The 21,824-nt window shown below is 60.3% G+C and overlaps 2 protein-coding genes across 2 annotated transcripts; both read left to right on the top strand.

The window, feature by feature from the left end:
• The first annotated feature begins 7,565 nt into the window (after positions 1-7,565).
• On the top strand, positions 7,566-13,396 carry Prss56 (serine protease 56). The gene is made up of 13 exons (XM_048344337.1): positions 7,566-7,771; positions 8,635-8,763; positions 9,088-9,141; positions 10,085-10,274; positions 10,539-10,638; positions 10,726-10,885; positions 11,065-11,207; positions 11,385-11,547; positions 11,670-11,861; positions 11,974-12,120; positions 12,225-12,287; positions 12,502-12,608; positions 13,133-13,396. Exons 1-13 carry the CDS (start codon positions 7,669-7,671, stop codon positions 13,325-13,327), a joined length of 1,746 nt encoding a protein of 581 aa, XP_048200294.1. The 5' UTR covers positions 7,566-7,668; the 3' UTR covers positions 13,328-13,396.
• A 355-nt stretch (positions 13,397-13,751) lies between these two features.
• On the top strand, positions 13,752-20,445 carry Chrnd (cholinergic receptor nicotinic delta subunit). The gene is made up of 12 exons (XM_048344522.1): positions 13,752-13,996; positions 14,143-14,288; positions 14,525-14,569; positions 14,691-14,800; positions 14,972-15,127; positions 15,345-15,454; positions 16,326-16,526; positions 17,048-17,159; positions 17,928-18,042; positions 19,129-19,333; positions 19,425-19,543; positions 19,714-20,445. Exons 1-12 carry the CDS (start codon positions 13,945-13,947, stop codon positions 19,894-19,896), a joined length of 1,554 nt encoding a protein of 517 aa, XP_048200479.1. The 5' UTR covers positions 13,752-13,944; the 3' UTR covers positions 19,897-20,445.
• The last annotated feature ends 1,379 nt before the right edge of the window (positions 20,446-21,824 follow it).

Genomic DNA, 21,824 nt, shown 5'->3' with positions numbered 1-21,824 from the left:
CCCCTTGTCTTTCACCTTTTTCCTTTCTTTTATGCTGCATGGTCTTCCAGGACATGGCTGAGATGGTTTAACCCAGCCTTTCCCTGATGCACACCTGGCTGTGACCGCTTTTATGCACTGACGGTGTTGCTGTGAACATTCCTGATGAGCCTCTCCATCGAATGAAATACCCTGCGGTAGGATATGAGTGGGAATCATTGCCTTTTGCCCTCCACGGAGAATCTCACAGCCGTGAAGGAAGTAGTTCACAGCAGCTTCATCAACAATGTACTGTCGTGCCCAGTACGGTAGCTCACTCTTGTAATCCCAGCTACTTGGGAGGTAGAGTGTTGAAAGAGCTTGGCTCAAGGCCAGCCTAGCTAGGCAAAGGGAAAGGGGGGGGGTGGACTAGTGAGACTCCATCTCAACCAATATTCTGCAGTTGTTGGAGCTTGGGTACCTGTGACACCCCACCACCACACACACACACACCAGCTGCAAGAAATGAACATAAATAGGAGAAACATAGTCCAAGCCATCCCACAAAGAATGTGAGGTCCTAGCTCACAAACAAAACAAGAAGAGCCAGGCACCAGTGGCTCACGCCTGTAATCCTAGCTACTCAGGAGGCTGAGATCTGAGGATCACAGTTCAAAGCCAGCTGAGGGCAGCAAAGTCTATGAGGCTCCTGTCTTCAATAAGCCACTCAAACACCAGAAGTGGCGCTGTAGTTCTAAGTGGTAGAGCGCTAGCCTTGAGCAAAAGAGCTCAGGGACAGCACCCAGGCCCTGAGTTCAAGCCCCAGGACTAACAAATTTAAAATAATAATAATAAAACAAAAATAGAGTGAAATGGACTAGAGATGTGGCCCATGTGGCCCATGTCTTCCCTAAGTGCAAAGTCCAGTACCGCAAAGAGTAAAAGTGTGTACTGTCAAACTTTGGGCTTTTGCCACATGTGTAGGTTCCTCTGTCCCAGGAAGCCTGCCTTGGCTGCCTGGCTATCCAACAGCCCCTTCCCTCCAGCCCCATGCTAGGGCTCCCCCTTGCCCCCCTAGTGCCACACACCGGCCAATAGACTTACCTACGAGCCATGATTTCTCTAGTAACTCCCTACCACCAGCCCCAGGAGGGCAAGAACCAGCCCCTGATCCTTGCTGAACCCCTCATTGTGTAGGAAGGACCTCTGTGGCGGTGACCCTCATTGGTGCAAAAGTGTGTGTGCATGTGTGAGTGTGTGTGTGTGTGTGTGTACACATGCTGGTATTGGGGCTTGAACTCAGGGCCTGAACACTGTGCCTTGGCTCAGGCTAGCTACAGTTACACTTCCACCTCCACTCTGGCTTTTTTGGTGGTTAATTGGAAATGAGAGTCCTACAGACTTTTCTGCCTTGGTTGATTTTGAACCCTGATCTTCAGACCTCAGCCATCCTGAGTAGCTAGGATTGCACGTGCGAGCCACTGGTATCCCCAGAGGCCATTAGCTCCTTTGAACAGCCGAGGGGCCAGAGGTTCACAGACAGGAGGTGACCTGCCTGAGACACTGGCTTTCCTTCCTCTGACTCGGGTTCATGGGGCCCTCCATAACCCGGGCTAAGCTCCCAGCCCTGGCAGAGCCCATCCTGCCCTGCCTGTGGTGATGGGAGCCTGGCTGGGGCCTGCCTGAGCCCCTCACTGACCCCCCCCCCCAAGCCAGGCGCCCCGTGCAGAGGGAGTGCAGGGCCCTGAGTTCCCCGACCCCCTTCGGGAAGGCCTCGCATCTGTCCTGGCCCCGTGCCCGAGTGTCAGTCTCCTCCCCGGTGGCTCCTCGTGGTGACTGCCTGCCTCCTGCCTCCCATTAATCATGTGCACAGGATTTATTTTCTCCTGCAATTTATTTCGGCAAATGCAATCTGGGGGCGCCCGCAGGTGGGCGGGATGCTCCATTGCCGCCCGCGTCACGGAACGGGGCCTCATTGTCAGGCTGACAGGCACGGGCTCGCCAGCCAGCACGCCCGGCGGGCAAGAGGGGGGCGGGACCCTAAGGACCCCCCCCCCGGGGGACCAGCTGGGCCCCACATCTACCTTGGGGTTCCAGAGGCCTGCTTTCTTGCCTTGAGGTCTTGCCAGTCCCCTCAAGGCTGGCTGGCTGCGGGGGAAATGGCCCGGAGGCTGCCCCTCCTCCCATGCTCGGGCTGAAACAGGTACCCGAGCCAGCGGTGGCTTTGCCCAGTTTCCCGCTGTGGTTTCACCTCCCCGCGGCCCAGCCCAGCTTCCCACAGAGTCACCGAGAGGTGCGATCGCCAAAGCCAGCCCTGCCCAGCTCGCCAGCCTGCCAAGGCTACGGGAAACGAGAGCAAGGGCTGTCGCGGGTCCTCGTCAGTCCTCCCAGCGATCTGCCCACTTAGAGCCTTGGAAGCAGAGGGGGAAAGGGCTGTGGGCGACCGCAGAGGTTGTACCTCCTCCGGCCCAGGCTCTCACCAGGCCCTGTCCAGCCCCACCATGCTCTGCACCCCACCCCGGGGCTCCCGTGGGCCCAGGTGCTGGCTGCGGGGGAGGGGGGGGCGGGGCCTGGCTTTTCCTTTGGGAGTCCCCAGACTTAGGCTGACGCCCCTGCCCCAGCTTGTCCCCCCCAGCCATGCCACCTCCTCCATTCCTGCTGCTGCTGCGGCAAAGCCATTACCCTGCAAATGGGCTCTGTGTGTGTGTGTGTGTGCGCGCGCGTGCGTGTGCACGCCTGTGTGCAGGGAGGGGTGGGCTGCAGCACCCAAAGAGCCCTGTTCTGCCTCACTCACTGCTCTAATTGCCTCGGGGGATTTATTGGCTTTGTGTGCTCGCCCTGAGCCCTCAGCCTAGGCCTGGCCTCCAGCCTCGGCCGGACTGCCTCCCCCCCCCACCCCCCCCCACCCCCCGCGCCCTGCCAGAAAGGCTGGAGCGCTGAGAGGGGGTGGGATGGGCCGTGCCCCGCTGGAGGGTGGGCGCAGCCCGGTGGAGGGGGCTGAGGAGGGGGCGGGGTGTGCCCCGCTGGAGGGTGGGCGCAGCCCGGTGGAGGGGCCACCTCTATAAGTGCAGCTCCTCTTACCCCCCTGGCTGGCAGATGCGCAGGAACAGAGCAGCTCAGAACCAGCACCAGGAAGATTCGTGGCCTCAGGAATCCTGGGGTGGGGGAGGGGGTGGTCAAGCTCGTCCTGGGGTACAGGACGCTGAGACTTTGAAAAGCTTTGTACAACCTGGAGCGGTTGTGGGGGGGGAGTGGCTCTGACTTCCCTCCAGGGCTCATCTGCTTTGCCTGCTTTGTCCCTGGTGTGAAGGCCCTGCCAGGCCCCAGGTCCTCGCATAGCCAGGTGGAGAGGGGGGGGGAGGCCAGGCAGGAACCGGGCTGGGGGGGGGAGGGATGGGGGTTTAGTGCAGGCAGCCCTAGGTTGACTTTCATTTCTGATTTTAGCAACTGGCCTTAAACAATTCTTGCGCAGGTTTAACATGTTGTAATACATCGAACTTGGTGACACTGCCTGCTTTCCATCAGCATTTGACATTAATAAATATTTGGGGGTAAAATGCTGCATTGATAATGCTCAGCATCGTTAATAAGGTAATAAGGTTTTCACTCGGCGCCTGCAATTGTTAAAATGCTCTTGATGTCGCGTATTTTCATAAATGCTACCTGCTGCTTTGAAAAGATCAGCGATTCAGGGAAGCACAAAGAAGAAAGAAAAAAAAGCAGCACAACATAAAAACAAATCTCAATTTCAGAAATTAAGCCATTATTAACGAACAACCATCATTTCCAGGAGTCGGGTTTGACACTGAAACAGAGAGAAGGGAGGTGGACTGAACTGATAGAAATGTTGCGGCAAATAGGAATCCTACTGAAGATTTTAATATCACTTATCAAATCTAATTTTAATTTCAAAAATAATAGGAGTAATCCGAGGTTGGGCACTGGTGGCTCACGGTTGTTGTAATCCTAGCTACCTATAAGGCTGAGATCTGAGGATGAAGGTTCAAAGCCAGACCAGACAGGAAAGTCCATGAAACTCATATCTCCAATTAGCTAGCAAAAAGCCAGAGGTGGAGCTGGGTAATGGTGGCTCACGCCTGTCATTCTAGAAACTCAGGAGGCTGAGATCTGAGGATCACAGGTCGAAGTCAGCCCGGGAAGGAAAATCTGTGAGGTTCTAATCTCCAGTTAGCCACCAGCAAACTGGAAGTGGGGCTGTGACTTAAAGTGGTAGAGTGCCAGCCTTGAGCAAAACAACTCAGGGACAGCGCCCAGACTCCAAGTTCAAGCTCCATGACCACCAACAACAACACACGCACAAAAGTGGAGCTATGGCTCAAGCAGTAGCACACTAGCCCTGAGCGAAAAAGCTCAACAACAGCACCCAGGCCCTGAGTTCAAGCCCCAGGACTGGCACACACACACACACACACACACACACACACACACACACACACATATCAGCCAAAAAAAGAATAAAAGCAATCTGAAGGGAGTCACATGGCTCCCTCTTCACAGAGAAGGGCTGTTTCCTTTTAGAATTATTATTCAAGGTTAACAAAAAGACAAGGGCTGGAATTGTGGCTCCGGTGGTAGGGTGCCTGCCTCGCAAGCACAAAACCTTGAGTTCAAACCCTAGTACAGTCATAAGAAGGAGGAGGGGGGAAAGGAGGAGAATAAAGAAGCGGGAAAGGAAGAAGAGGAGGAGAGGAACAGCGATCCTAGAGGAGGAAAGGTAAGTGTAAATACAACAGAAACTGAAGGTGTTAAATTGTCGGTCACATCTCAAAGAAACACAGCTGACAACCAGCTTGAGAAAGGAGAGGTACATTTGATGAAGAAGGATTCCTACCAAGAAAAGAAAAGACAAAGGGCAGGAGGAGGGTGGAGAGGAAGGGGAAGAAAGAAAGCAAGGGAGGAGGAGAGAGAGAGAGAGAAGGAAAGGAAAGGAAACAGGTCCAACTAGAAAATGATTCACATTCTCTTCCTCACAAGATTCAGCAGTAGCCTTTGGTGGCGTCAAGTGGCTTCACTCCTGGAATCCTAGCTACTTAACAGGCTGAGAGCTGAGAACTGTAGTTCAAAGCCAACCCTGGCCAGGAAAATTTGTGAGATGCTTATCTCCAACTGACCACGAAAACCCAGAAGTGGAGCCGTGGCTCAAGTAGTAGGATGCCAGCCTTGAACAAAAAAAGCTATGTGCTTACATAGGTAGCACCATTATGGCCAGCTAAGGGTGCGTTCTGTCGTACTGGGGGTTAGACCTCCAGAATACCTTTATGAGGGGACGTGACTTGCTGTCACACAGCTCATGACAGGAAGTGATTCACCTAAGCTCACCCAGGGGTGCGATTGGAACCCCGGGCCTGAGCTCTGAATCATGGCTGAGTGGCCTCTCTTCTCACGATGGCTCTGACATCAACCTCCCCTGCACTTGGGTACACCAGATGCCAGCTCATGGCTACTTCTGTGCCCAGCCGGAGGTCGCTATGGTCAGCCGGGACCATGACAGCAGGGGCCACTGCCCTGACGCTGTCTCTAAAGGCAGTGCCAGGGAGTTGTTGTTGGGTGAGTTGCCCTCCCATTCCGTGTGTGTGTGTGTGTGTGTGTGTGTGTGTGTGTGTGTGTGTGTGTGTGCAGGTGCGCACGTGCACCAGGTCTTGAGAACCTGCAAAGGACAGTGACCAGAAGTATCTTCCCATCATATCCCAGTGGAAGAAGCCACACCACACACGCACGCACAAGTAACAATAACAGAATGAGGTCACAAGCCATGGATTCACATGTGGTTCTCGAGAGACGAGCTCAGGGAGTGAAGGAGACTGAGCCAGACTTGGGGGTGGAGAGGACAGGGGGCTGGTGACAAGGCCCTGGGAACAGGGGGCGGGTAGAGGAGCCAGAGAGCAGGGGGCCCAGGGCAGAGCGGAATTGCAGACTTCAAGGACACTCGTCTCTCTTTGGCTGTGGCTGGGTTCTTGCCCAGAGTTGGGTGGAAGGAGCAGGTGGCGGTCTCCAGGCCTCCCACCCCGAGTGGCTGTGGCAGAGGAGAGCCAGGTGTCCCGGCTGCATGCCTTTGGAAGGCGTCTGAGGAGCTCAGGAGCCCAAGGGGCAAATGCGGGCAGCGCTGAGTTCAGACTTTCCTGCCCAGGAATCTGAGGGTCGGCGGAAGAAAACGCTGTGTGGCCAGGGGCTCGTGGCTCATGCCTGTAATCCTAGCTACTCACGAGGCTAAAATCCTGCCTCAAAAGCCAGCCAGGGCAGGAAAATCATGAGACGCTTGGAGCTGTGGCTCAAGTGGAAGAGCACCCAACTTGAGGTGGGGGGGTGGGGCGGAAAGCCATGCAAGAGCAGGGGACCCTGAATTCAAGCCCCAGTACCAGCACAAAAAGGAGGAGGAGGAGGAAGAAGAGAAAAAGAAGAGGGAGAGGAGGAAGAAGAGGAAGAGGAGGGAGGGGAAGAGGCAGAGGCAAAAGAAGAACCCTTGCAAGATAGGTACTGCGATGAATCAAATTCTCCCAGTGGTCCAGGCCCAGTGTTCCCCACATTTCTGGACTGGCAAGTGTGGGAGCTGAGAAGGGGAGCAGGGGAGCATGGCAGGGAGGGGGGAGCGGAGCTGGTGAGTACCACATCGTGCTGGGTGATTGTTCCTCCACAGGGCCTCTGTAGATCAGCAGATCAAACACTCCTGCACCGGCCCCAGTCTCCCCGGCATGAATTGGGGACCAGGGCATTTTTCTGGCCCTGGGGCTTTCTGCAGGGCCAATGGCACCCCCTGTCCCAAGTGGGTAACGCCAGCCCAGTAGAGCTGCCATTTGTGGCTCTTCCAAAGGGACCCCTTCCTGCCAGATCACTGCCGCAGTGAGTGAAAACAATGCTGGGGCAGGCTGGGCGGGCAGGGAAGGGGTCTGGGAGAGCCCCAGAAGCTTCTAGGGCCCGTCCTCCCCAAACTGGGCCACTGGGAAGCCTTTCATCTCCCGCCTTCCTCCCGGGCCACTCCACAGCCGCCTGCCTTTGCCTCTTCCCACTACCTCCAGCGCGGCAATTACGGCGCTAATTAGGATGCTTTGATCATCTTTAGAAATGGCCGCAGTGGGGAAGGGTGCTGCCAAGCAATTAGGGACAGAGGGGCTGGGATGTTAGTGGCTTCCCCAGGGGGGTGGGGCTATGCAGGACCCCCCCCCCAAAAAAAACACCCCCTTGCCCATCTCCCCCTAAGAGTGTCTGCCCCCATCGTGGCTGTCAGCTCCCTAGGGGGCAGAAGCAGATGGGGTTCCCTCCTCCCAGCCCCTGCCCTGCAGCCCCCCTCTGCCTGGCCCCTGGCCCAACCGTCAGCTCTTCTTCCCTGTCTCAGCCCCTTTGATGGACCCGCAGAAACAAGGGCTCCTTTGACAGAAGGGGGGCTCAGAGCCGGGATGATGAGACTTCAAAGGTGAGGGTCGAGCCCACTACCTCATTCCCGCTGCCAGTCCTGGCTGCCCTCCCTCCCGCGCACCCCCCATTCTGTCCTCTATATAGCCCCCACAGCTCCGTCCCCGGAGGGCTCCGGGGAGGTGACAGCCAGGCCAGGTGAGCGCGGGCCCTGGCGAGTGGGTGATCTTTGCTACGAGTGGAAAACAATTCCATGCGTGGGGCCCAAGAGACACGGGAGGTGGCTGCTAAAGAGTACGTTTGGGGAAGTGAGCCCCAGGACGGAAGAGAACCCCCCTCACCATGCTCCCGGCTGTGCTGCTGCTGCTCCTGCTGCCCAGTCCAGACCCCAGGACTGCCCACGGGCACCCACTGTACACGCGCCTGCCCCCCAGCACCCTGCAAGGTGAGCCAGGCTGGCCCCTGGGGACAGCTGAGGAGGGAGGGCATCGAGGAAGATGAACTGGACGCCCTCGCTTGTAAGCACCTGGGGACCCTCCGGCTCACTTGCTGGGACTAGCAACGGAGACAAAGGAACGGCAGAGCCGCAGGCGGGCTGGCACTGGAAGCAGAGCCGCCAGGCACTGCCAAGGGGCGCTTAGAGATGGCTCCAGAGAGAGCAGGGAGGCCAGGCCCAGGCAGCAGGCCTTGGCCACCTGGGGCCACAGGTGGGCAGCGCACCTCAGCCACCGTCCCTGTGTCAGCCGATCCGAGGTCTGGAATAGCTCTGGCTGGAATCGGGTTTTTCCTCTGAAGCTTCTTTTTCTTCTTTTTTGGTGCCAGGACTGGGGCTTGAACTTAGGACCTGGGTGCTGTCTCTTAGCTTTCTCACTCAAATTTGGAGCTCTACCATTTGAGCCACGGCTCCACTTACTTCTGGCTTATTGGTGTTGAATGGGAAATAGAGTCTCACAGGGTTTCCTGCCCAGGCTGTTTTCTAGCTGCAATCCTCACATCTCCGCCTCCTGAGGAGCTAGGATGACGGGCGTGAGCCCCCGGAGCCTGGCCCCTCCGGAGCTCCGAAGTAAAAAGTGCTTTTCAGAGATTGGGCTGAGAACTCTGTGAACAACGGCTCTGATAGTTGGGTCTCGGGGGGAGCCCTGGGGTACTGCACCCTGTCCTTAGCTTCCCACCTCCCAGGTGCTCAGGGAGCTCACCCTGCTTCCCTGTGGCCCCCCCCCCAAAGCAAGGCTTGAGGGCTAAGGCAGAGGACTAGATCGAGACTCTTCCCTACAACCAAGAATGACTCTGCGTCCTGTGTTCCCACAGTTCTGTCGGCGCAGGGGACACAGGTTCTCCAGGCCGCCCAGAGGAGCGCCCAATGGGCCGTGATGAGTTTGGCGACGAAGATCCAGCACAAGCTGCATGAGTGCCAAGGTTGTGCCAACGATGCCACACGTACCTCCTGTGCACTTGTACTCCCTATCCAGATCCAGTCCCCTCTCCCTCGGCAGCCATCTTGGGAGCGTTGGGGGCATAGGCGGGGTGGAGTACAACCCAGACACTACTGGTGGAGGTCTCTCTGGGTGGACACGCACGCTGGGCTTGGGCAGAGTGTGCAAAGACAGAAAGACGGTGTGGTGAACCGGAGGCCCGTGGCTGTGCAAATGGAGCCTGTGTGTTGGGACGGGGGTAGGGGGGGAGTTGCTGGGGAAGGAAGGGGCTCAGGCCCAGCTAGGGTGGAAGACGGGCTAAAGGAGTCACAGGGCTTTTTCTCAGCAGGACCTGGACATCTGAGGCACCTGGCCTCCTTCCTTCAGGACTCATCCGAGTCAGGTGAGGTTAAAAGGCTGGAGAGGGCCAGGCCCCTGGGGATCACGCCACTGGCTCCCCCCTGTAATCCTGGCGACTCAGGAGGCTGAGACCTGAGCATCACAGTTCAAAGCCAGCGCAGGCTGAAAAGTCAGTGAGACTCTTATCTCCAGTTAACTGGAAAAAGAAAGGAAGGAAGGAAGGGAGGGAGGGAGGGAGGGAGGGAGGGAGGGAGAGAGGAAAGGAAAGGAAGGAAGGAAGGAAAAAGGAAGCAGGAAGGCAGGAAGGAGAAAGAGACAGAGGGAGAAAGAAAGAGCGGAAAGGGAAGGAAGGAGGGAAGGAAGGGAGAGGGAGAAAGAAAAAATAAAGAGAGAGAGGAAAGGAAGGAAGGGTGGATGGAAGGAAGGAGAAAGAGAGAGAGGGAGAGAAAAAGATAAAGGGAGAAAGAGAGAGGAAAGGGAAGGAAGGAAGGAAGGAAGGAAGGAAGGGAAGGAAGGAAGGAAGAAGGAAGGAAGGAAGGAAGGAAGAAGGAAGGAAGGAGGAAAGCAGAAGGAGAAAGAGATAGAGGGAGAAAGAAAGATAAGAGCCGAAAGGGAAGGAAGAAGGAAGGAAGGAAGGGAAGGAAGGAAGGAAGGAGGAAGGAAGGAGGAAAGCAGAAGGAGAAAGAGATAGAGGGAGAAAGAAAGAAAGATAAGAGCCGAAAGGGAAGGAAGGAAGGGAGGGAGGGAAAGGAAGGGAAAGGAAGGAAGGAGAAAGGAAGGAGCTAGAAGTGGAACTGTGGCTCAAGTAGTAGAGCAATAGCCCTGAGCAAAATAGCTCAGCCATTGCCCAAGCCCTGAGTTCAAGCCCTGGTGCTCGCACAATAAATACACCCAGGCTGGAGGGGAGGGGGCTGGGAGGCGGGCGGGCCCCGGGTGAGGCCGGCTGGACGCGTCCCTCCCTCACCGCCCCGCTCCTGCCGTCCCAGGGCCGTGCGGGGAGAGACGCCCAGCTGCTGCCAACGTGACCCGGGCTCAGGGCCGCATCGTGGGGGGCAGCGCCGCGCCGCCCGGGGCCTGGCCCTGGCTGGTGCGCCTGCGGCTGGGCCGGCAGCCTCTGTGCGGCGGCGTCCTGGTGGCGGCGTCCTGGGTGCTCACGGCTGCCCACTGCTTCGTGGGGTAGGTCGTCCCCCCCCCCCCCACCTTCCCGCACCGGCCCAGCCCTGGTCCCCCAAAGTCAGGTCCCGCCCAGGCCCAGGGCGGTCGGGAGAGCGGCTCTCTGCTGCCCCCTGGTGGGGCCCGAGCTCTCAGAGGCCAGGGCGCGCACCCCAGGACCCCGGACCCCAGTGCCCTTCGCCCTCCTGGGCCCCAGGACAGCTCTGCTGGGCGGGGCTCACTGCGCCCCCGTCCCTCCTCCTGCCCACCCCACCACCACCCCTGCAGCGCCTCCAATGAGCTCCTGTGGACCGTGGCTCTGGCCGAGGGGCCCCGTGGGGAGCAGGCGGAGGAGGTGCCCGTGAACCGCATCCTGCCCCATCCCAAGGTGAGGGGGACAGGCCCCGGGGGTCCGCCCACACCCCCTAAGGGCTGGGCACAGCGCCCCACCCTTGACCTTGGACCGCGTCCCCAGTTTGACCCGCAGACCTTCCACAATGACCTGGCCTTGGTCCAGCTGTGGACGCCGGTGAGCCCCGCGGGCCCGGCGCGCCCCGTGTGCCTGCCCCGGGGGCCCCGCGAGCCCCCCGCCGGCACCCCGTGCACCATCGCGGGCTGGGGGGCCCTCTTTGAAGGTGAGCCGAGGGGTGACGGCTCTGGGAGGAAGCTGAGGGTAGCAAGTCGGGTGGCACAACGCCGCGGGCCTTACCAAGGCGCAGGGATTTGGAGACCCTGGGGGGGGCTCCCCCCCCCCAAAACCGCTGCCTCCTGCCCTCCACCCCTGCTCCCTTCCCATGGATATCCTTTTCTGTAGATGGGCCGGAGGCTGAGGCGCTGAGGGAGGCCCGGGTCCCCCTGCTTAGCGAGGACACCTGCAAGAGGGCCCTGGGGCCTGGCCTGCGCCCCAACACCATGCTGTGCGCCGGCTACCTCGCCGGAGGCGTGGACTCCTGCCAGGTATGAGCTCAGACTGGTGGGGGGTGCAGGAAGGGCTGCCCCCCTCGGCAGGACCCCTTCCTGGGTCAGGCAGACTGGTGTGGGGGGGCGTTGTGGGGCGCACCCCCTCTTCCTGGGTCCGGCTGCGCCTGTCCTGGCTGCTACCCAGGTGCGACCGAGCCCCCTCTCCCGCCCTAGGGGGACTCTGGAGGCCCTCTCACCTGTGCCCAGCCTGGCCCCCACCCCAGGGAGGTCCTCTTCGGAGTCACTTCTTGGGGGGATGGCTGTGGGGAGCCGGGCAAGCCCGGGGTCTACACCCGCGTGGCCGTGTTCCAAGACTGGCTCCGGGAGCAAATGAGCGGTGAGTGCCCGGCGCCCCGCGTGCCCCTCGCGTGGTGGCGGGGGGTGGGGTGGGGGGGCGAGGGGCGAAGGACCCCACCAGTGAGCCGGGCGCCGCCGTCCCGCCCGCCCGCCCGCCCGCAGCCGCCGCCGCCGCCACCCGCGAGCCCAGCTGCAGGGAGCTCCTGGCCTGGGCCGCGCCCGCGGAGCCGCCCGCGGACGCCGCCGCCCCCCCGGGGCTCTGCGCCTTCTACGCCCGCCGGTGCCCGCGCGCCGCCGACCGCGCCTGTGCGCGCCTCGCGCACCAGCAGTGCCTGCAGCGCCGGGGCCGTTGCGGTCAGTTTCCCCCCCCCACGCGCGCGCGCCGGGGAGCCCTCCGGGGGCGGGGTGGGGGGGGGGCGCAGCCCTCGCCGCCCGCGGGCGCTCACGCCCTCTTCCCGCCCCGCAGAGCTGCGGTCGCTGGCGCACACGCTGCTGGGCCTGCTGCGGGGCGCCCAGGACCTGCTCGGCCCGCGCCCGGGGCTGCGGCGTCGGGCCCCGGCCCCCGCTCGCCCTGCTCGGGCGCTCCGGGAACCTCCGGGGCCCTCGCACTCAGGTACCCCGCGCCCTCCAGCCCCTCCCAAGCCCCCGGGCCACCCCTGCGCCTGCGGGGAGGCGGGTGGGGGGGGGGGACGCGTCCCTAACCCAGCGTCTCTCCAGGACGGCGGGCTGCCCGAGACACCTCACCGAAGCAGAGCCCCGAGCAGCGCGGGGACACAAAGGGTAAGGCCGCCCTCTGCCGGCCTTCCGGAGGGGAGCCGCCCAGGGCCGGATCCCAGATGACCCATCAGGGGACCCGACTCGTGGCTTCGAGTTCTCCTTCACCCTTCTAAGCCTCAGTTTCCCCATCGGTAACATGCAGAAGATGGCTGGCCTGTGAGGTGCATCCCCAGCTCACAGTTCTCTCTCTTATTCGGGGCTGCCCTTCTTCCTGCAGACTGCCCTGGCGTGAAGGCTCTGCAACAGAAGCTGGCTGCCCTTCAGAGGCTCCATGCCTGGATCCTGCAGGTCCCCACGGAACACTTGGCCATGAACTTCCACGAGGTACATCTCTCGGCCTCCCAGTGGCCTGTCCAAGATGATCTGGCTCCATGGGGGTGGGGGGGCAGAGAAGAGACAGGAGGCCCAGCTCTGGCAGATGGGGAAGGGGGCCTCAAGGAAGTGGGTGGGGAATGCCTTCCTTGGCCCAAGTCTGGTGTCATCCTAGCTACTCGGGAGGCTCAGATCTGGGGATGGAAGTTTGAAGCCAGCCGGGACAGGACAATCCATGTAACTCTTCGCTCCAATTAACTACTAACAAGCCAGAAGTAGAGCTGTCGTTCAAGTGGTAGAGCACTAGCCGTGAGCAAAAAACAACAACAGCTTAGGGACTGTATCCCGGCCCTGGGTTCAAGCCCCAGGACTGGCACCAAAAAAAAAAAAAAAAAAAAGAGGAGAGGTGAGTGGGAATTAGCAGGATAGTGGGGAAACAGGCCTGGATCGAGATCTATGAGAGTTTCTAGAGGCCCCAGGAGGACAAGCTGAGCTCAGCATTCTCACTCAGGACTGGGTTTCTGGGTCTTCTGCAGGTGCTGGCAGATCTGGGCTCCAAGACCCTGACTGGACTCTTCCGAGCCTGGGTGCGGGCAGGCTTGGGGGACCGGCACGTGGTCTTCCCGGGTCTGGTGGGACTGGAGCCGGCCACACTGGCTCGCAGCCTCCCCCGGCTGCTTGTGCAGGCCCTGCAGGCCTTCCGATCATCCTTGGGAGCACCATCGAGGTAGCCCTCCGGCTCTCTCAGCCAGGCCGCCAGGAGGAGGAGTCACAGCTCTCCGGGGCTAAGGGGGGTCCAGTTGGCCAGGTTTGTGAGGGTAGGATGGCCGCCCTTGGCCCCACATGTCTTCCCAGTTGTATGATCAAAGTCAAGGCTGCTTCAATAAATGTTATTTATAATTCACACACTGGAACTTTCTTGGGGTGGGACCAGGGGCTGGACATTCGGTTGGAGGAGGACAAGCAGGGCTCAGTCTCCGGAAGCAGCTGGCTGATGTCGCCAAGAAGCTGGGTAGAGGCTGCGAGGCCTCTGTCCTAACATATCCTCTGCCTTCCGAATGGCAGCTGCTGGCTGCCCTGCTCTGGGCGTCTCTACCACCACTGGCTTCCTGCTAGCTCAGCCTGGGATCTCGGCCTCCTGTCCTTGGGCTCCGGGCCCCCGGCTAGCCAGTCCTCCCCCCCCCCCCATCACCTGTTTGGAGGTGTCAGATTGCATTTCCGGCTGCTTCTTTCCCTAGCTTCCCCCTCCCCCCAGCCTGCACCTGTCCCCTCTCCCCCTCCCCCCTTTCTCATTCCACAGCCTGCAGGCAGGAAGAGGCAGACACAAGCCCCGAGCCAGAGGGTCAGGATGGAGGGCCCTGTGGTGACGCTGGGCCTGCTGGCCTCCCTGCTTGTGTGTGGTAAGGGTGGCTGTCACTTGCTCCCTGGGCACCCCTCCATGCTCACCAAGGGCCCCCACTGCAAGGCCCCTTCCCAGGATCAGGTCCCATTCCCCGTTCCCACCCGCGAGCCTGACCGCCAGGGTCCCCACACCTCATTCCCGCAGGCGGCTGGGCACTGAACGAGGAGGAGCGGCTGATCCGGTACCTGTTCCAGGAGAAGGGCTACAACAAGGAGCTCCGGCCCGTGGCCCGCAAGGAGGACAGCGTGGACGTGACACTGGCCCTCACCCTCTCCAACCTCATCTCCCTGGTGAGTTTCTGTGTGCCCTGCGGAGCCAGCCCTCAGGCCTCAGACACCCAGGGCACCCCCGGGTCTGGGCTGCCGCACTTGAGGGACCCCGTGCTCCCACACTCCCCAGGGGTGGTGCTCAGGGCAAGGACTGGCTCGCCCATCGCCATGGGTCTCCTGGCACCGGCGGTGGCGGGATTAGGTGCCCAGTGGAGAAGGGCACAGGCTTTTGAGGGAGCCCTCTTGTCTGATTACAGAAAGAAGTCGAGGAGACCCTCACCGTCAACGTGTGGATGGAGCACGTAAGAAGTCCCCGCCCAGGGCCCGGCACCCCGGGCTCGCCCCTGCTGCGGCTCCCCGGGGGCCGGTAGGGTAGAGGGACAGTGGCAGAAGCCACTGCCCACGTGTCTTTGGGGCTTCCAGGGCTGGACGGACAGCCGGCTACAGTGGGACGTCAATGAATTTGGGAACATCAGCGTCTTGCGCCTGCCCCCTGACATGGTGTGGCTCCCGGAGATTGTGCTGGAAAACAAGTTGAGTGGAGTCCCACCCCCTCCCCCCACCCCACCCCACCCCCCACCCCCGCCAAGCCCCTCCTGACTTCCTGTAGCCCTAAGCTCGTCCTCCTGCTCTTCCTCCGCTGCCTCCCCCAGCCCCGCCGTGGTGGCCCGTGCTCCCCCACTGATCCTTGTCCCTGTCCCCAGCAATGACGGCTCCTTCCAGATCTCCTACTGGTGCAACGTGCTGGTCTACGACTCGGGCTACGTGTACTGGCTGCCACCCGCCATCTTCAGCTCCTCCTGCCCCATCTCCGTCACCTACTTCCCCTTTGACTGGCAGAACTGCTCCCTCAAGTTCAGGTGTGCCCCTCCTCCTCCCGCCCCCCCCCGAGCCCCCCCCCCCCTCCCCAGCATCTTCCAGGATGACAGGAGCGGATGAAGTGCTCCTCAGAAGGGTCCTGGTCAGAGTTTTGTTCCCCTCTCCATCTTTGATACGGGCCCTCCTTTCTTCCGGGTCCTTCCCCTCGGTGGCCCCAGCCAGGGGCCAAAGGTCACCCCTGCCCACTGCCCTCCCCAGTTCACTCAAGTACACGGCCAAGGAGATCACACTGAATCTGAAGCAGGAGTTGGAGGACAACCGTGCATACCCTGTGGAGTGGATCATCATCGACCCCGAGGGCTTCACAGGTGCTTGGGGGGGGGGAGGGCAGGCACAGGCTGCCCACAGGATGCCCACTGACCTGTCCCCCCCACCACAAAGCTACGGTGCAGACAGACACACAGACAGAGGCAGACGAGCAGACACATCTCACGTTCAGAGAAACACGCCGACACAAAAAGACCCCCTCCCCGAAGGCGGACCTGACAGGAGGCCAGGGCCAGCGCACCCCCTACCCACAGCCGGTTCCCACCACATCCCAGGTGCAGCGCACCCCCTACCCACAGCCGGTTCCCACCACATCCAGCCCTGAAACTCTCCAGGCTGTGCCGGAAGTCTGAGCATGAGATGGATAACACAGGCTAAGGGGTTGGTTTTTGCTGTGCCTTGAGACTCCTGGGGGCTGTATGTCCTGGATGGGTATATGCTACCCTCTGTGTCTGTATTCAGAGCTACGGGGCCCACTGCTCCCCCTGTCCATTAGAGGAGACCCCCCCCTCCCCATCCAGCTGGTTTCAAGGTGGGGATGTCATGGAGGTGGGGGGGAGCACAGAACTCCCACCGGCTCGGACTCCCTGCAAGTCATGTCCGTTGGCCTTCTGTTTGTTTTGTTTTTTTGGAGCTACTGGGGTTTTAAACTCACTCAGCCATGCCTTCAGCCCCGTCTCTCCCTGGCTATTTTTGTTTTGTTTTTGTCTTTGCCAGTCCTGGGCCTTGGACTCAGGGCCTGAGCACTGTCCCTGGCTTCTTTGTGCTCAAGGCTAGCACTCTGCCACTTGAGCCTCCTTGGGCTTCCCACTGTGCCCTCGGCCCAGCTCCACCTCTTATGGGGGCTTAGAAGGGGCTCCAGCCTGTTCATCCCCCCAGGCCTGGGCTGATCCTAAGCTGTGCCATCCTCAGAGAACGGGGAGTGGGAGATAGTGCACCGGCCAGCCCGGGTCAATGTGGACCCCAGCGCCCCGCTGGACAGCACCAGCCGCCAGGATGTCACCTTCTACCTCATCATCCGCCGCAAGCCTCTCTTCTACATCATCAACATCCTGGTCCCCTGCGTGCTCATCTCCTTCATGATCAACCTGGTCTTCTACCTGCCTGGCGACTGTGAGCTCTCTGCCTGGCCCTGCCTGCCATGCTCCCCGCGGAGGGACTGTGGGCTTGGCACCTGGTGGGGGGGCCACCCACAGGTGACCCCAATGAGTGTGGATAAGGGCTCTCCCCAGGAAGCTGGCAGGAGGGGCACAGACAGGAGAAGAAGGTTTATCAGGAGGTGTACGAGTGGGGCCACGTCTCCCACGGGAGAGGGAGCAACACGGCGGCTGCACCTTATCCAGGAGGTCGCTTGTGACTTTGGGGCTTGAGGGGAGGCGCGGGGAGGGCAGGGAGGAGTCCAGGCCTGGGTGAGGCTGGGGGCTGGTGGGAGTGGCCGAGGACCTAAGGTGGGGGCAGTGCTAACACAGATCACCAGCTACACAGCCAGGCTACGGGAGACGCGGGTCCTCCATCCCTGTAGCCCACGACACCACGGCACGGATCAGCACACAGTGTGGCCCTGGGAGCCAGGGTGGCCCAGGGGGCTCCTGTGTGCTCCGGGTCCCAGGTTTCAGCTAGATCTGACTCCCCAGGCGGCGAGAAGACCTCGGTGGCCATCTCCGTGCTCCTGGCCCAGTCCGTCTTCCTGCTGCTCATCTCCAAGCGGCTGCCCGCCACGTCCATGGCCATCCCGCTGATTGGCAAGTGAGCGTGGCCCCGCCCCCATGGGCCCCGCCCCACAGGGACCCGCCCCTCACAGGCCCCTCCCTTCAAGGACCCTCCGATTAGCAAGTGCGGATGGCCCTGCCCCCACCGAGGCCACGCCCCATCCAGGCCCCGCCCCTACATGCCCCTTGGATCAACAAGTGAGCGTGGCCCCACCCACACGTGCTCCGCCCTCACCCAGGCCCCGTCCCACCCCACGGGACCCTCGGGTTGGCAAGTGAGCGTGGCCCCGCCCCCCACCCAGGCCACGCCCCCACAGAGACTATCAGCAAGTGAGCGTGGCCCCGCCCCCACCCAGGCCACGCCCCCACAGAGACTATCAGCAAGTGAGCGTGGCCCCGCCTCCACCCAGGCCACGCCCCCACATAGACTATCAGCAAGTGAGCGTGGCCCTGCCCCCACCCAGGCCCTGCCCCACCCCCACGGGACCCTCGGGTTGGCAAGTGAGCGTGGCCCCGCCCCCACCCAGGCCACGCCCCCACAGAGACTATCAGCAAGTGAGCGTGGCCCCGCCCCCACCCAGGCCACACCCCCCACAGAGACTATCAGCAGGTGAGCGTGGCCCCGCCCCCACCCAGGCCACACCCCCACAGAGACTATCAGCAAGTGAGCGTGGCCCCGCCTCCACAGGCCCCGCCCCCATCAGGCTCCTAGGGTTTGCAAGTGAGAGTGGCCCCGCCCATTTCGGGCCCCGCCTCCCCCTCCCCCCCCCAGTTTCTGGACACCAGGCTGAGCTTGTGCCCACAGGTTCCTGCTCTTCGGCATGGTGCTGGTCACCATGGTCGTGGTGATCTGTGTCGTCGTGCTCAACATCCACTTCCGAACACCCAGCACCCACGTGCTGTCCGATGGGGTCAAGAAGGTGAGCAAAGGGCTGGGGATATAGCCTAGTGGCAAGAGTGCCTGCCTCGGATACACGAGGCCCTAGGTTCGATTCCCCAGCACCACATATACAGAAAACGGCCAGAAGCGGCGCTGTGGCTCAAGTGGCAGAGTGCTAGCCTTGAGCGGGAAGAAGCCAGGGACAGTGCTCAGGCCCTGAGTCCAAGGCCCAGGACTGGCCAAAAAAAAAAAAAAAAAAAGAAGGTGAGCAAAAGCCAAAGCTGCGGGGGAAGTGGACCGGGTGAGGGCGCTGGGTATGGCGGGCCGTGCAGGAGCACCCAGCACCCGGGGCCGGAGCGAGGCCAGGCGCAGAGCACTCGCCCAACGTTCAAGGACTGGCAAAACAGTCCTTTTGCTAGCAATTGGGAAGGTGTGGGGGGGGGGGGAGGCTCAGGGAGGGAACCCAGCTACCTTGGACCTAGGCAAGAGATGCAACTGTAAGATTCAGTCAGTATTTGTTCCCTGTCAAAGACAAGGAAAGAAAAGGGCTGGGTGTGGCTCCATGGTACCACGTTTCCCTAGCATGAGGTTTGGCTTTCCATTATCTGCACTGCAAAACCTTTCAAAAAAAAAAAAAATTATGGGGTGGGAATATGGCCTAGTGGCAATAGTGCTTGCCTCCTATGCATGAAGCCCTGAGTTCAATTCCCCAGCACCACATATATAGAAAAAGCCAGAAGTGGGAGCTGGGGATATGGCCTAGTGGCAAGAGTGCTTGCCCCGTATACATGAGGCCCTGGGTTCAATTCCCCAGCACCACATATACAGAAAATGGCCAGAAGTGGCGCTGTGGCTCAAGTGGCAGAGTGCTAGCCTTGAGCAAGAAGAAGCCAGGGACAGTGCTCACGGGGCTGGCCTTGCTTTCGCAGTGCATAACCTTGCCCTGGGCTGTGAGTAACGAGGGAAGTCTGGAAGCAACCTGAGCCTCCATCGCAGGGGCTTGGAGACAGATGAGCCCCGGGAGCAGTGTGTGGCCGCCAGCGACCGAGTGACGCACGTTCGGATGTGCAAAGGCCACCCCACACATTGTAAAATGGCCTTTCTCCTGTCCCCTTGGCTGCCAAAGCTCTTCCTGGAGACCCTGCCCGAGCTTCTGCGCATGTCCCGGCCAGCGGAGGAAAGCCCCGGTGCCAGGGCCCTGATCCGGAGGAGCAGCAGCCTGGGCTACATCTCCAAGGCCGAGGAGTACTTCTCCCTCAAGTCCCGCAGTGACCTCATGTTCGAGAAGCAGTCGGAGCGGCATGGGCTCGCCCGGCGTCTCACCACCGCACGTGGGTTCCTCGGTGGCCTTGGGGTGAGTTCCGTCTCGGGGGCGAGGGCGGCGGGGAGCCTCAGCCCTTCCCTTGTGGCCTGTGCCCCTAGGCCGGCCTCCAGCCAGTTCTGAGCAGGCCCAGCAGGAACTCTTCAACGAGCTGAAGCCGGCCGTGGATGGAGCCAACTTCATCGTCAGCCACATGCGGGACCAGAACAATTACAATGAGGTGAGGTGGCCACAGGTCGGGGACACCCCCCCACACACACACGAGGGGAGTGGTCCCCCACGAGACACACGAGGCCAGGCCTCTGCCCCCATTGCTGACCTTGGCTTGAGGTTGTGGGTCTGCAGCCTGAGGGCTTCCCTCACCCCAACCGTGTCTCCCCCCACTTCCAGGAGAAGGATAGCTGGAACCAAGTGGCCCGCACCATGGACCGCCTCTGCCTGTTTGTGGTGACACCCGTCATGGTGGTGGGCACAGCCTGGATCTTCCTGCAGGGTGTCTACAACCAGCCCCCACCCCAGCCTTTCCCCGGGGATCCCTTCTCCTACGATGAGAGAGACAGGCGCTTCCTCTAGGGTGGGCCTGTGGGGGCAGCAGATCTGATACCGGCTGTGGGCCCTGAGCTTGTGCCCAGCCGTTCCTACAAGGCCATGGTCAAGGCAGGACACCCCTTCCTCAAGCAAAGAATCCTGCCATGGACTGAGTGCAGTCATGAGTACAAGGAGACACCCTGGAAAATTTGGGAAGATACAGGGAGAGGCCAGTGATGGGGATAAGGAGCTCCTCCCAATTGCCTCCCCCTTTCCACCACGGGCTCAGTGTCGTTTCCAGCCTTTTCTGCCTCAGCCTATCTGCGTGGGAAGCTGCGGATTGGTAGGGGAGGGGCAGGCTTGGCCCCTTCCAAGGCCCCAGACTGGCTGAGGTCACACATACAATCCCAGAGAACCACTCTGCCCTGCAAAATGTCCCCACCCAAGCACCTCCCCTCCTTCCTAAACGAGGGTTGCACTGCAATACTTGGCACATATGTATGCTGATTCATTGTCTGTACAAAATTCACATTGGGGCTGGGAAGGTGGCCTAGTGGTAGAGTGCTTACCTAGCACGCATGAAGCCCTGGGTTCGTTTCCTCCGCACCACATAGATAGAAAATGGCCAGAAGTGGTGCTGTGGCTCAAGTGGTAGAGTGCTAGCCTTGAGCAAAAAGAAGCCAGGGACAGTGCTCAGGCCCTGAGTTCAAGCCCCAGGACTGGCAAAAAAAAAAAATTCACATGTATCTGGGCACCCTGTATTTTTGTTTCCTGTGTCCTGCAATGCTACCCCCAATAGAGCCCACACTGGGTTCCATGCCAGGCCCAAGCATGCGGGCGCCGGGAGTTAGGAGATGTGGTTTCCACCTGCTACATTCACATCCTGGGGCTCACTGTCAGGCACCCCAGCGGCTCACACTGTGGAAAGCTGGGGTGCCGAGGCTCACAGAGAAGCCACATGACCAGGCACGGAGGCCTCCTGCCCACAGCCCCCGGGGAGAACTTGGAAGCAAGTCCTTTTACTCCCCCTGGGGTCTCCAGATGAGATGTCAGCCCCAGGGAAGTCTTAGAGTCCAGACTGCCTGGCTCGGTCACTTCTGGGTTCTGGAACACCCCCCCACCTCCCCCCCCCAAAAAAAAACAACTGTCAGAGAATAAATGTCTGTTGTGTCCTTGAATTTGGGAGGCCTGTTTCCTAAGGACCGTAACCATGGGTGAGCCACCTCCCTTGGCTCTTTTTGTTTTGTTTTGTTTTTTGCCAGTCCTGGGGCTTGGACTCAGGGCCTGAGCACTGTCCCTGGCTTCTTTTTGCTCAAGGCTAGCACTCTGCCACTTGAGCCACAGCGCCACTTCTGGCCGTTTTCTGTGTATGTGGTGCTGAGGAATCAAACCCAGGGCTTCATGTATATGAGGCAAGCACTCTTGCCACTAGGCCATATTCCCAGCCCCTCCCTTGGCTCTTAGCTCATCTGCACGAAGAGTGGATGATGCACCAGCTATGGTGACATTGTGTTTGCAAGTAGCAGGAAAGGTGCTAACTTGTGTCCTATAAATTTAAGGGGTGATTACTTAGCCTATTTTTCATTTGCAAGCCTGGGTTCTAATAGATGTGTCTCTAGCTGGGTGTCCATGGCTCCCACCTGTAATCCTAGCTACTCAGACTGCTGAGGTAGGAGGATTTGGGGTTCCAAGCCAGCCTGAGAAGGAAAGTCTGTGAGACTCGAATCTCTGATTAACCACCCCAAAAGCTGGAAGTGGAGCTGTGGTTCAAGTGGTAGAGCACCAGCCTTCAATGAAAAAGTACTCAGGCCCTGAGTTCAGGCAGGCCAGTAGCAACACACACACACACACACACACACACACACACACACACACACACACACACACACACGAGGCCCAAACATGGCAAGATGAAGTAGAGAGGATGAGAACAGTATGCACTGGCCCGGTTATTCAACCCATTTCCCTTGGAG

The sequence above is a fragment of the Perognathus longimembris genome, chromosome 4 (genome assembly GCF_023159225.1).
Source record: "Perognathus longimembris pacificus isolate PPM17 chromosome 4, ASM2315922v1, whole genome shotgun sequence".
NCBI classification, from domain to species: Eukaryota; Metazoa; Chordata; class Mammalia; order Rodentia; family Heteromyidae; genus Perognathus; species Perognathus longimembris.
Note: the sequence above shows the minus strand (reverse complement) of the source record. Positions and strands in the feature narration are given on the sequence as shown.

Excerpts from the sequence above, each read along its gene's own strand:
- Prss56 (XM_048344337.1), top strand. The coding sequence starts at position 7,669 with ATGCTCCCGGCTGTGCTGCTGCTGCTCCTGCTGCCCAGTCCAGACCCC. Across the intron at positions 10,275-10,538 it reads GCTGCCCACTGCTTCGTGGG|CGCCTCCAATGAGCTCCTGT; the intron begins GTAGGTCGTCCC and ends CCACCCCTGCAG. Across the intron at positions 10,886-11,064 it reads CTGGGGGGCCCTCTTTGAAG|ATGGGCCGGAGGCTGAGGCG; the intron begins GTGAGCCGAGGG and ends CCTTTTCTGTAG.
- Chrnd (XM_048344522.1), top strand. The coding sequence starts at position 13,945 with ATGGAGGGCCCTGTGGTGACGCTGGGCCTGCTGGCCTCCCTGCTTGTG. Across the intron at positions 14,801-14,971 it reads GAGATTGTGCTGGAAAACAA|CAATGACGGCTCCTTCCAGA; the intron begins GTTGAGTGGAGT and ends CCCTGTCCCCAG. Across the intron at positions 19,544-19,713 it reads ACCAGAACAATTACAATGAG|GAGAAGGATAGCTGGAACCA; the intron begins GTGAGGTGGCCA and ends CCCCACTTCCAG.